We start from the raw sequence: 13,910 nt of genomic DNA on the forward strand, positions 1-13,910 counted from the left end.
TGATTCAAGCCAATGGTATCGCTCGATATTGTGCAGGAAAAAACGGTGACAAGCGAGGCAGTGGGTCTTTAAAGGGCTGCTCTGCCTCCTGCTCACAAGCCCAATCTCGTAGGACTTGTTAGCGTATCACGTGCCAGATTCTTAATGAAGTGGACACACAGGGGCCGCGTGTGCGCATGCGCCTGGTGTAAAATGTAGTTGGAAATGAGGTGTCCGTCTTGGAGTAGTCGACTTTTAAAAAGCATCGGCAGCCCGTGATATGACGACTTCGCTGGTTCTGCATCCACGCTGGGCGGACACCTTGATGTACGTTTATGAAAAAAGCCCGAATGAAAACAACCAGAATAAAAGCCAAACAATGGAGGGACTGAGCGGTAATTTCCCTGCGACCCACTGCAGGGACCTGATGTCGCACCCCGCGCTGGGACGACATTCTGGCACCATAGCGACCCACCAGGGCTCCGTCTACTCGGATATTTCCTCCCCGGACACCGGCCGGCAGTGTCCCGCTCCACAGACGTCCTCCAGCGCTTCTTTGAGTTACGGCTACCCCTTTGGAAACCCATATTACGGCTGTAGATTGTCTCATTCGCACAACGTGAACTTGCAGCAGAAGCCCTGCTCGTACCACCCCGCAGAGAAATACGCGGAGCCCAGCTCAGCGCTGCCCACGGAAGAACTGTCCACCAGGGCCAAAGAGTTCGCCTTCTACCCGAGCTTCGCCAGCTCGTATCAGGCTGTTCCCGGATATCTGGACGTGTCGGTGGTCCCCAGTATCAGTGCGCACCCGGAACCGAGACACGACGCCCTGATCCAGATGGAGGGCTACCAGCACTGGGCTCTCTCCAATGGCTGGGATGGGCAGGTGTACTGTTCCAAAGAGCAAACGCAGTCGAGTCATCTCTGGAAATCACCTTTTCCAGGTGAGAAAATATTCATGTCATTTTAAGGTTTCTGGAAGTTACATTTATATTTAGTCCAACACCTGGTGGCTTTTTATTAATTCCTTATTGGTAGCATATTAATAAAGTTATCTAAATAAGTGGACAGTGTATAGTTTTACTGTATTTAGTTGTTATTTCCATGTTTGTGGATTGTATTTAGTTAAAGTTCCCAGTTTCATTAAGGAGTACAGCTGCAGCTACAAAAGTGCACAGCTGTCAATTCCCATATCACTGATTGTGTTTATTCTCCTGCACTCTGGCATTAAATGCCGTTATGTTCTTTGGTTCAGCCGTGCATGTTTGGAAAAGGCAATACATTTCTAAGAAATTTGATTTGTGAGACCAAAGAGCATTTCTACTGCATGGCCCTTCAAGGGTTAATATAAATCTTGAGCGTTTTGCTTTTGACAGTCATATGATGAATATGGTTCACTTTCTGTCACGTACAATAGAAAAAAAAAAAACACCAGTGCACACCTTTGCCCCCTGTAATGCAATATAGTGAGTTAGCTATCCTCCTGTGTTTGGATTGCACTAGTAAATCCCTGCGACCTGCGGTGTGACCAAGGATTACATTTTCACACAACTGCACTGCTATGTCACACGAGTGACTCACCAACACCATACTGTCCACATTAAGCATTCAGTTTGCTCCCTAGGCTGACTGACACACGGCATGTATCATACATGATCAGCTCATGGCCACAAGAGTCTGTCCGGCAGTTTATAGAGTGTTTATCAGGCTCCTTCTTTTACATCCTGCATTTATTATCTGTGTGGAATCTGCAGCTCTTTTTGTTTCAGGATTCCCCCTCACTTCATTTTCCCCCTTCACGTTAATATATTGCAAATACTCAAGAGGAAGCCACGCAAGCACGGGCACGCGGATAAATACGCACGCGCGCACGTGCCCAAAAGAACACCCCAGCGCGCGCTTTCCACGTCGTTCTGTTTCACTCGACATACAGACAGATGCTCCCTCTCTCTCTCTCTCTTTCTCTCTCTCTCTCTCTCTCTCTCTCTCTCTCTCTCTCTCTCTCTCTATCTATCTCTCTCTCTCTCTCACACACACACACACACACACACACACACACACACACACACACACACACACACACACACACACACACACACACACACACACACACACACACACACACACACACACACAGTGTTTTATACTCAATAAAAAATACACCAACAGAAAACTCAACTCGGATTTCCAAACGTAACATAGAAACAATATTTAATGCATGAGAGTAAGTTACAATAATAACAATAGCAAAATAATGTTTGAATTTTTCTTCTCTTAAAATAAAAAACATAATCCTATATAAACATGGATAGTGAAGAAATAAAGCACAATGTCTGACTGAAAAACAACGTCTCACGACTTGTTACTACTCCTAGCTACTTTTTCTATGTGTCTAAATGGCTGAATTTGTATATCCTAAGCACGAATTGCCAAAAATGAATTTCTCTAATATCAAATAAGGTATAATTTTAAAAAGGTCGAAGGCTACGTGCGTAAAATGAGATTTACGCATGAAGCTATATAGTTCAAACATGGATTTGAAGTATGAAAGCCATAAAAAAATTAAAGTTTTCAGTTTCCTTATTACCCCACTGTCATTTTAATTTCATCACCAGGGACTGACTGACCAGCGTCCTGCACCCACACTCTGACACCGTGTATTTTATATCTACCCAGTAGTGCCCAGCAGTTTAATTAAACATCTTAACGAGAGATTTGTCCAAGATACCATTAAAGATGTCCGTTATGTCGGTTTGCAGATAATCAACAAGCAGATTAGGTATTGACGTGCAGCCTGAGGTGATAACAATGATCGTTGGCTACCAGAAAACAATGCCCAGTAGTAGTGGCTATAACTTGATGGTAATATATAGTGATAGTTCATTGATAGAAACAAAGAATTGAGTGCTGTATAGTTTTATTTTACGCCACTAAATGTCAGGTGCAGCACACCTGAGCTCTTGACTTTAACCTTTTTGATGTGCAGCCCTCCATTACCAACGCGCGTGCGTGCATGCGCACACAGTCAGACAACGGCGAGGGCTGACCTTTAGAATGAAATTGCGTGAATACTGTTTTTTTTATTTTCCGCATATGATTCATTTAAATGTAAACACAAGCCCTCTCACGCACGAATAAATTGGTTAGCTGAAGCGGCTGATAAAGCGAGACATTGCAGTGTTTTTGCATCCAGTCTAATATATACATATATATATAGAGAGAGATAACCATGTTTTTTTTTATTTTTCTTTCTTACAGATGTTGTGCCATTACAGCCCGAGGTCAGCAGTTACCGCCGTGGTCGTAAAAAACGTGTTCCTTACACCAAGATCCAGCTCAAGGAGCTGGAGCAAGAGTACGCTGCCAGCAAGTTCATCACCAAAGACAAGAGAAGGCGCATCTCGGCCGCCACGAACCTCTCAGAGCGTCAGGTCACCATCTGGTTCCAAAACCGGCGAGTCAAGGAGAAAAAGTTCGTCAGTAAATCGAAGACCAATCACATGCACACCACTTGATAAGAAGATCGACCTCCTTGAAAACTGCAACTGTCATACCTTCGAAAAGAAGAAGAAGAAGAAGAAGAAGAAGAAGAAGAAGAAGAAGAAGACGAAGAAGAAGAAGAAGAAAAAAAACAAGAACATCTTGCCATATAATTTTACCTCTTACATTGAAAATCGTGGCTGAAGAACATTTTGGTTCAGTGTTAATTTTTTTTTTATTATTATTATTTTTTTAATTTAACTTCCATCATCAAGTCCAACGACCTGCCACCAAAACCTCCCAAGTTTTCAATTTAGAGACAACTCTAAAAACTGTGGAAATATTGAAAATTTCACATCACGTTTGTTTTATAGGAATGTACATATATAAATATATAATATTTAAAATGATATCTGTATTTCAAAGACTCAAAATATTGCGTGTTTTCCTGTTTTCCCTTTTTTTCAAAGCCAAATCTTAAAAGACTTGATGTCATTTGTAAGACTTGCAACGGGGCATCTCAAAAACTGAGGAAACGCTTCGTCTGATGTCAGCTACGAACAGAATCAGCCACATGGACAACAACAAAAACACTGCTGTGGCGTGATGACTCGTTGAACTTTAGACTTGATCATCTTCAACAAAAGTTCACAGCGAAGAACTTTCTTGTGAAAGAAATAAAAAAAAAAAAAAGATATTCCATGTGATTCTACGGAAGCTGTGTTCCTCTACATGAGGTGTGTTCACTTAAAGCCTGGGCTAAAACAAAGGCTGCGAGGTTGTTAATCTGTATAGTGCAATGCATTTATTATTTAATTCATATTATCTTGTATGACGGAACTGTAAACTGGAATATCCCGAAATCCTGTATGTTTTTCCTTTATCAGTGAAGGATTCTGTCATGCAACTGGAATGATTGTAAACCATTAAAGTCCGTGAGTATTACACATAAATGCACAATCGTTTTCTTTTGTTTGGGACTTTTTCCTCAGTGTGGACTTGATCCACGCGCCTTGTACGGAGTCTGTTATTTCTACTTTGGTGCAGTATGTGAACTGTATTGTGGTGTTGAATTACGTACTGGTAACGTGTTTCATAAATAAATGATGATTATGAAAATGCTCACATATTCAAGTCAATCAACCCTCCATCCCACATGCAAGCGTCTCATTGAGCAGCAGAAGCTCTGATGTCCTCCACTTGATCAGCGGATGTGCGATGGAAGATCGTCTGCTGCAAAGTGCTTGATTAAGAATTAGAGGGCATCCTGGATGGCAGCGGGGGATTTCAGCCGGTTTCCATAATTACGCGTTAACACTGAGGAGCAAGACGCAATCTGCAAACTTTGACAGTCGCAAACTAACGTCATAAAACTATTTGAGTGTGTTTCTGGTGTTAATAAAGAGCTCTCAGCGTCATTTAGAACTGGTGGGATGTGATATTTGAAATGTGTCCGTTTTCACAGTCTCGCACTATTAATTTCCTTCTGTGCAAGCTTCACTGAAATTTTAATCATGGTTAATACCAAGTTAGATTTGTTGTTTCTAACTTGGCTGAAGTTCAGGAGGGACTTGTGCTAAAACGCCGAAAGGCAAAACTATTAATATCTCGGATCTTGGAGAAACAATTACGAGCTTCCCACAAGTTGAAATCCACATGCAGGTACGCATTTGTTGTTGGTTTATTGCTTGTTGTTTTTTTTCTGTTAATATGATCGTAACTAAGTGAATATAAGTGCATACAGTCATAGCAGTCATCCACGCTTCCTAAACGTGAGTTATCCAGGAAACATTTGAAACATTTGCATGCGTAAAATGTAACTTCGCAACACATTGTGCGTGTGCTGTCATGCAGCCCAGTACTTACACGTATACGTGGATTTCTGTGGGATGCTGCTGCGATGGCTTCAGTGTGCAGTAATTACAGGTGAGTTGTGCAATGAACTTGAGGATCTATTAAAATATGTCACATGACAGGCAAAGTTTCTACGCTCAGACACGTCATCTGAAATATCACGTACAGACATTTCGTCGAAGATCAAATCGTACATTGAGTTTCTCCAGCTTTGTTTTTTTCTAAAGTATTTTTTACAGGTTGCGGTGTTTGCTTGGTAGAGCTGCGCGCTTTGTGTGGCTATGGGAGCTTTTGTTGTGCGTGTTGCCAGGATTTGCAGCTATAAAGGCCTGAATGTTCCATAAGCAACAGTCTACAAGCCACAGTTATGGAAATGAATGGAGGCGAATATTACGTGGAAATAAACACTTATATACGACCGTCTTGAGAATAATTATAGTGGAGAATTATTTTAGGAGCGTTTGGACAACCCAATCCAAATTGGAGTTTCACTATTTAATCTATAACGAAGAGAAAAAAACCCACTGAAGTTGATCAGTTTTCTAAAAACAACGTCAAGCCTTTTATTTATTCTCAACACTTTTCGTGGATAGTGGGCTTTTGGATCTAATGTTTAAGAAAAACTTGCTGAATGTGGATTAGGTGATTCTTTTTTATTTCTTCGTGCACGTCAGATGGTTTTGTGATTTATTTTCCGACTGACTTCAGATGTGCTCGCTGTTCAGACTCCTGGTGGTCAGACCGTGGACCTCCAATCCTCCTGGAAAGTTCTGGGTCTCCTAATTTACCCTTGACCATGACTATGCAGTCACTTTGACCTTGACATCACAGCAGATTGTGAATAATAAATAGGGGGGTGAACACCAATGCTGGCGGTTTGTTTGTAGGCAAACAAGGTGCTATTTCCCTGTCTAGACAGCCGGACTTAATGACATGCCATAAATACATAAAAAGGGGAAGTGCAGCGATATCCTCTGACCTGCGTTTCTGACCATCTCGCAGAGCTTTGCATTAACATTTGGGCTTCTGTTCTTTTGTCTTTTAAAAGCACTTGTTATGCGTGCGTCTGAAGCCACCAATGGCTTCATGTACTCCTCATGAGGTGTGTGTTATTGACCACGAAGGACAGGTAGGACTTTTGACGTCTCACACCAACACCACTAATCCGCAGAAAGCAGCCACACTGTCTCCACAGCAAGAGGAAATAATAATACGACGTCGTCCACAATATAACGATTAAAGGTATGGCCTTTTTCTTCCTACTACGGCGGTAGGCCACATGGACTTTGTTTTATGACTTTTTATCTCGCAAAGCTGCTTTATATTAAAAAGACTAAAGTAACTTAGAGGGACTATTGTTGGAATATATGCTGATAAAAGCGGCTTTGGGCTTCCTTCTTCCGTGGTTGTTTTTGGACTGATGTGCGCATTGCCGTGATCAACTTTAGTTAAGAATTTGTATTGTAATTTCTTATTTATTTATTTTTTAGAAGTTAGAAACATTAGATCATTTATTTTATTTTACATTTTGTCGAATCTTGTCCAACTGTTTATTTTAAGCAGTAATTTGCTCCATGATGGGACTCCAACTGAACCAAGGAAATTAAACGAAATCAGCAGAATATGTAAAGAATTATTTGTAAAGCACATGTTTTCCAAAGTGGTGGTTTGAATGTTTTAAATTACTAATTTAAAGATTTATACATTTTTACTTTAATTGGGTGAATTATTCAAAACATTACATGCTGTATTAGACAAATAGTATTATTTAAATATGCACAGATATTTGTACAAATGTGGACGGAAATATGCGTAAAGTTAATGTTTTACTTTCTGAAGTGGTAAATGTTAAACTATTAAACACTAAACAATCCCGGATTAACATGTGCTGTGCAAATAACAACATAGAGTCAGAAAAGCTGTCAGTATAGTTACAGTTGAAAAGATTTGTAAGTAAAAGTTGTGAGACTGTTCACGGTGTGAAGTTATTCCCTGGGATTTTACTTAGAAAACATTTGGAAATAGTGAAAAGTGTTGTGCAGTGTGTTTGAGAGAGAGAGAGAGAGAGAGAGTGAGAGAGAGAGAGTGTGCGTGTGTGTGTGTGTGTGGAGGCGTGAAGGCTGCAGGCCGCTGTCAGCTGCTCACACATGAGAAAGGGGGCTGATAACCTCTGGTGGTGACCAGAGGAAAATATCAGGAAGTGCTGCTACACTGACTCCAATTCATCAATATGGGGGTACAGGAGGTGCTTGCCGTAGATCGGCTGTTGTGTAAATTCTGGCTCTATTTGTTTCTCTACACTTTATAATACATGAGGGATATCTACTTTATATGTTTTAAATATTTTGGGGAAAACTCGATAACTGAATTCCTGTGCGTAATGGACAACAGCAGACACACAAAGCCTTGTCTGTCCTGTCTGTCACTTGTTTGTTAATAGGACTGTTGTTTACATGATTTTCCTCTAATGAATGCAATCAGTTCATTCGGTTCGGGATTCATCTGCTGCTGTCGTGTTTCCGTTCATCTGATTGTCACATGTTGGTGAAACATAACAGGAAAGAAAACGAGATTCACGTTCAGTCTAATAAGTTACAATTTATCGGAATTTTTGAGTGTAAGGCTGCAGGAAAATATTCAACACAGCAGCTCGGCGGATGGTCGAAAGCAGTGTTTTAATTTTTTTCTTAATATTGTATAAATTTGTTCCATCTGATCACCAAATCTGGTGTCAGTTCAACATTTATTAATTTAGTGGCGTCAAAAGATTTGTTTTGCTTTCTGAACAATTTAGACAGAATTTGATTTCTGTGTTTATTAAGTATTATAACACACACACACACACACACACACACACACACACACACACACACACACACACACACACACACACACACACACACACACACACACACACACACACACACTCTTTGCACTTCTTTACCAAGTACTTATAAATATTTGGAATTCATATCGAAATAGTAAAGAAATAAAATTGATATTTTTTGTTTTTTGTAGGAAAAGCAGGAGTCAGTACTGTGTTATTGTTTTATGTGTTTATTCACACTGACGGTCAAGTTCAAACGTTAGTCACTAATCGCATGACGCGTAGGCTTCTTTATAAATGTTGTACAATTGTGCTTGTTTGATGTTTTATTTTAAATATGCATGCATTTTTGCACCTTTATAATACAAACAATATTATATTCTATATTTTCTTACATTGATATGGAACTTTTCACACGACTTTTTTCCAAAAAACACACTTATTTTGGTAAGCTTTGTCCGACTACTGATATTTGCAAAAATTTCAGATGTTGCTGACAACAAATCCTCCCAGATAAACGTTCCCACCTTTGTGGCATCTTTAGACTTCCCTTGACGGTTGGTTTCCCTTGAAGGAAGCTTTAAAGGGGTTGCACACAGGGCTATAACTGTGGCAACCTGCCTGCAGAGAATCAAAGGGAGAAAAGAAGAAGAAAAGCCCTTTGTTTGGGCTATTACCCTGTCTGGACAGGACCAGGGGATTCCAGGAGGCTAATTTCAATATGGAGCAGGCAGTGTACTAGACAGTGACCTTGACAGTGTTGTTTGCGCTTCACCTACTTCTAGTTTAGATTTTTTTTAATTAATAATAATATTAAGAGCAGATTTTTTAGATTTTTCGTTTTGTGAAAACGCTCAGTCTCTAGCTACTGCTCAGATTTGTCACCATCTCAGTGGAACAGTGCAGCAGTTGTGTGACTGTCAGACCCGGATCTGCGGTGGATCGGAGGCGTGGAGAGGCGAGGCGAGGCGAGGAGGCTCAACACATGGCCTCCCTTCTCCGAGGTAAAGCTGCGACTTCAGCCTGCACACCGTTCTGCGCCGCTTGGCTGTAAACGTCACTGTGATTGTGTTTTTGCTCCTGGCGACTCCTGCAGTGACACCGTGATGCCAAAGGCACCTAAATGTTCCACAACGCCAAGGCCTCAGATATGATATTGCATTGATGTTGTGCTGCATTGCGAGACTCGCTAACTAGATACAGGAATGTGCAGTGATCTTCTTATGAGCAGAGAGTGAAACCCCAGCGGATCACCAAGTCCTTCTCCAGTTCTAACATTTGATATTTTTTCTTTCTATTTAAGGCCAGGCCCAGTGCCTTTGGGTTAGATGGGATATATGTGGTTGCAAAGTGACGGATGCAGCTATCAAATAACGGCTGACTTGCAAATCGTTGTCAAACTAGTGTTTAAATGAATGCTCGTGCTCTCACATAACACTTCATTGGCAATTCTGCAACACGCAACAGCATTCAGCAACCATGTGCAAATACTGTAACCCTGCAAGTTTTTATTATTCCTAAAGTTCACTACACTATTACTACTTCATGCCATATATCTTTTATTATTATTATTATTTAACAGCTGTCACATATTTTTAGACTCTATGCTTGATGTAATTTGTTGTCATAGGTGACGATTAGTTTAGTTTAAAGATAGCGGCTGAGATTTCTGGGCAAATTCAAATCATCTTGATTTAAATTAAATCTGGCTGCTAACGGCTCATTTCAGCCCACTGAACATTTTCAAGGCCATTCGGGACTTTTTTCGTCGTTATTTTGTCTTAATTTCTGCTTCTTTATTGCGTTTTGATGAAGTATTTGAGTTCAACATCAAGTTCAACCACCGTGACTGTGCGTCTGAACTTGAGCGCAGTGTGCTCGGCTGTAGCCTGCATTTGTTTTCTCCTCCTGTGATTCCAATTTGCCCTCTTTTATGAGTCAAACTATTTGTCCTTGATTCAGTTAGACTTTTTTGTTTTAACTGCTTATAATTGTGACATAAGAAGATCCCCCCTGTGCTGCATTATGACAACTTTGGAGATCTATAAATTGATTCCGTGTCCTTTATTGGAGCGCGGGGCGATGGTAACTTTTGAATTTATAAAGGAAAAGTGGGATCATTAAAATTGTTACAGGCTTGATATGAAAAAAAGGAAGTTATTGGCGTTTTAGAATATTCACTTTTTAAAAATTTGTATCTATTAATTAGTTTGTGGGTGCAAACTAATTAATAGATTTGAAAAGCCATAAGTCAGACTGAAAAATATGTTAGAGGATGATGATTGGTTGGTTTGATGACCAGAGATCACATGAGAAATTGTTGAACCAGCTGTTTGCAGAATGCCTGGACCCTGCCTGTGTATATAAAGTGGAGAAGCTGCTGCAGTCTAAAACACTTTCTTGTGTGAAAAGCAGAACAGAGGGGGACTATCACCACATATATTTGTTCAGTGTCTTCACTAGTGCATCTACAAATCAACTAATTAGTGAGATATAAAACAGAGTGACTCTCAGCTGATTGAATCAGTTAAGTGCCCTCTGATATCTTGTAAAATTCATATAAAAGAATTGTGAGAGGTATAACAATCCCACAAGAGTTTGGCTGCGAACGTTTATTGGAGGATATCTGTTAAAGTTGTTCATGTGAGGTGTACTAGAGAATATTATGTGAAATATACCCTCTTAAAGTAACCTTGTAGAATATCGTCCTCTTTTACAGAGCCAGTGGCTTCAACCTGCTGACCCCGTTACTGTAAATATGAGTAGAGTGCGGCAATGAGCATCAGTCTTTTCTTAAAACAAGCTTGTAAAATTGGGACATCACAGCTTTATGTGACATGGAATTCAACCATAATTTGCTCGAAAACAAGTCGTCATATTGCACCCTCTCCTTCAAGAAAAATAGTTTTCATAAGAAAAGGCGTTTTAAAAACTTTTGTCAGCTTATAAAGACATTAAACGAGGCCATGGACAGTTCCATGTAAAAGGAGAAACAGCCTGGGCTCCTTTCTGGACTCAGCAACGGTTCAAGAGAAGAGAAAACAAGATTCTACATTTTTAATAAAAAAGGTTTATAGTATTTTTAAAAAGCATATAAACCTCTGTATTACAGAAGTTAATGTTTTGTTTTGTCTGAGATGGACCAAGTGGGTGGTACCGTGTGTAGCAGAAGTTGTCCTGGACACGTGGTTTGGAGACGGCCAATCACGCGCCCCTCCAGGTTTAACTATGTTAAATGTCAGATTGCAATAAACTAGAAGCTGTTGGTCGGGCCCGCGGAAATGGGCGAGCATAATCTCCTTAATCCAGGGTTTGTGGGACCTTTAGTAAACATCCACACTGGAGACACATTTTACTTTCCGAATTTTAGAGCCTCAGGGGGACAACTGGCGGGGCTACCGTCTCTCTCGTACCCGAGAAGGGACAACGTCTGCTCCCTCCCGTGGAATCCTTCGGAGCCGTGCAATGGATACTCTCAGTCCTACTTTAGCAGCACCGTGTCTATTAACCCTCCCTTCAATCGGTCGTGTGAAATTACCAGACCAGAAGATGGTAAATGTTATTACAACAACGGCAGCGGGAACAGGGAGACCTGCTCAGGTGGCAGCAGCCTCAAGCGCGAGGATAGGGCGAGAGACACATCATCATCCCTAACGCCCGACCACGGGATGCACATTGGAATTGGCAGCAGCGCCGCCTTTTCCAAATATGATTACGGGACCGAGCAGCTGGTGCAAGACCCGCCATCCTGTCAGTCAATGGAGTCCGACTCCAGCTCGTCTCTGCTCAACGAGGGCAGCAAGCCTCCATCCAGCGACACACAGACTCTGGTGTCACCGGGAAACCATCCGAGCAACATAGGCTCAGGCGGAGGTGGGTGCCGTTTTCTTATTTTATTTTATTTTCATCATGAACGCATGTTGAGACGTAATTGTGCAGACGATGTGCATTTGCAGCGCTGCTCCGCCATTAGATCTCGTTATCTTGATGCACAACTTGCAGGCTGGATTAGCCTGCAGGGCAGCTGCTTGGTGCGTAAACGCCGCTAGGGGTTGCCCTAAAATACTCCATGCAGCATGTGGCTGTGTACAGTTACAGATAACCTCGCCAAACCATATTCCCTCATAGCTTCTGAATAAGCTATCAGTTCTGTTGCCACACTTAGAGAGCTTCAGTGAAAGTCTGCCATTCACCTATAAATTGGTGGATTTTGTTTATATGTGCTGTTGCACTCTGTACACAGCGGATTAGAGCAGTGATTTAAAGAGGGAGAGTCGATTTGGTTGACTGCATCGAATAGAGAGAGTTTTTCTTTTTAATGACTCGTAAACAGAATTAATATCTGTCGCTGTGGACTCAAGAGTCATTTAATATGCTCCGAAACTCGCAAATAAGTAGGGGTATTTGCAAGCACGGCTTAATTATCACGTTAATGCTGCTTTAACTGCAACAATAAAACTTCCTGTGACACAAACCGCGGTATACTGGTGGTCTCCTTAAAGGAGGGTGAAAAAAAATAATTAAAACAGCACCCAAAAGTCTCAGTGGTCTGGATGTTGGATTAGAAATCAGCTAAGTCCGGTTACAGACCAAAACAAATCTATTTGGACTGTTTGTGGAGGAAGTGACAGCTTCCAGGGGCGTCAGTTCTCTCAATGTGATATCAAGTAGAAATCCCTCATTTGGGGTTTGGAAAAACAACAATCTGCTGTTTCTTAGTGCCTGTATTCACACCATTGCAGACAACTTTAGTAAAACACTGTGCTTTAATAAATCAATGTGAATAAACAACAATAATTCCGTGACTACAATCCAGTGATGTGCTTACATGTTATATTGTCTCAGCCTTGTAAAGCTATTATCCCCATTGACAACTGAAGCCCCTGTGGGTTCACCATAACCTTGGAGGTGACCGTGATTTTGCAACTGTGGTGGCTAATCGGTTGTACCCCCACCCCCCCGCGCCCCCAACCACCTCCCCACATGCACACACACACACACACACACACACACACACACACACACACACACACACACACACACACACACACACACACACACACACACACACACACACACACACACACACACACACACACACACACACCACCCCTCCCTCCTTTCCTCCTCCCCCTCTTCACCCCTACACCCTCTCCTCCAGGTGCCCCGTGGTACCCGATGCACACCCGGACCAGAAAGAAGCGCAAACCTTATTCCAAACTTCAGCTGGCTGAGCTGGAAGGTGAATTCATGCTGAACGAGTTCATCACCAGGCAGCGGCGGAGGGAGCTCTCGGATCGTCTGAACCTCAGCGACCAACAAGTCAAGATCTGGTTCCAGAACCGCAGGATGAAGAAGAAGAGACTCATGCTGAGGGAGCAAGCTCTGGCCTACTTTTAGATATGCCGCAGAAGGTGAATCGATAGGCAGTAAAAAAAAAAAAAAAAAAAAAAGCCAAGCCTTCTTCACTCCCCTAGGTCTTCTTTCAGTGCATGCACTCATCCTTCCATCTCGCAAATATCACGACCTTTTCTTGTATTATTGTTATTTTTATTATATTTGTTCAATCAAAGGTGCAGGCGTCAGAACCCCCCCCCCCCCCCCCCCCTCCTCAAAAGACGCCACTATCTGGCATCCAAAGCTGCTCGGTGAGCCTTATATCTTTGGCATAATCGCACAAGAAACTGTGAGAATGTGTTTTCTTTTTTGTTGTTGTTGTTGTTTTTCCTGTCAGGAGATCAATATGTGCCCTTAATGTTGGCCAAGCAGG

General features: G+C 41.6%; 2 protein-coding genes across 2 annotated transcripts; both read left to right on the forward strand.

Annotated features, from left to right (window-relative positions):
* Positions 1-259: 259 nt before the first annotated feature.
* hoxc13a (homeobox C13a) lies at positions 260-3,494 on the forward strand (the record flags this gene model as incomplete). The annotated part of the gene is made up of 2 exons (XM_080497220.1): positions 260-923; positions 3,238-3,494. 2 exons carry the CDS (start codon positions 260-262, stop codon positions 3,492-3,494), a joined length of 921 nt encoding a protein of 306 aa, XP_080353346.1.
* Positions 3,495-11,375: 7,881 nt separating this feature from the next.
* hoxc12a (homeobox C12a) lies at positions 11,376-13,540 on the forward strand (the record flags this gene model as incomplete). The annotated part of the gene is given in 3 exon segments (XM_080497120.1): positions 11,376-11,401; positions 11,403-12,013; positions 13,302-13,540. Coding segments are annotated over 3 exon segments (876 nt in total).
* Between the last annotated feature and the right edge of the window lie 370 nt (positions 13,541-13,910).

This window comes from Blennius ocellaris (assembly GCF_963422515.1).
Source record: "Blennius ocellaris genome assembly, chromosome: 5".
NCBI classification, from domain to species: domain Eukaryota; kingdom Metazoa; phylum Chordata; class Actinopteri; order Blenniiformes; family Blenniidae; genus Blennius; species Blennius ocellaris.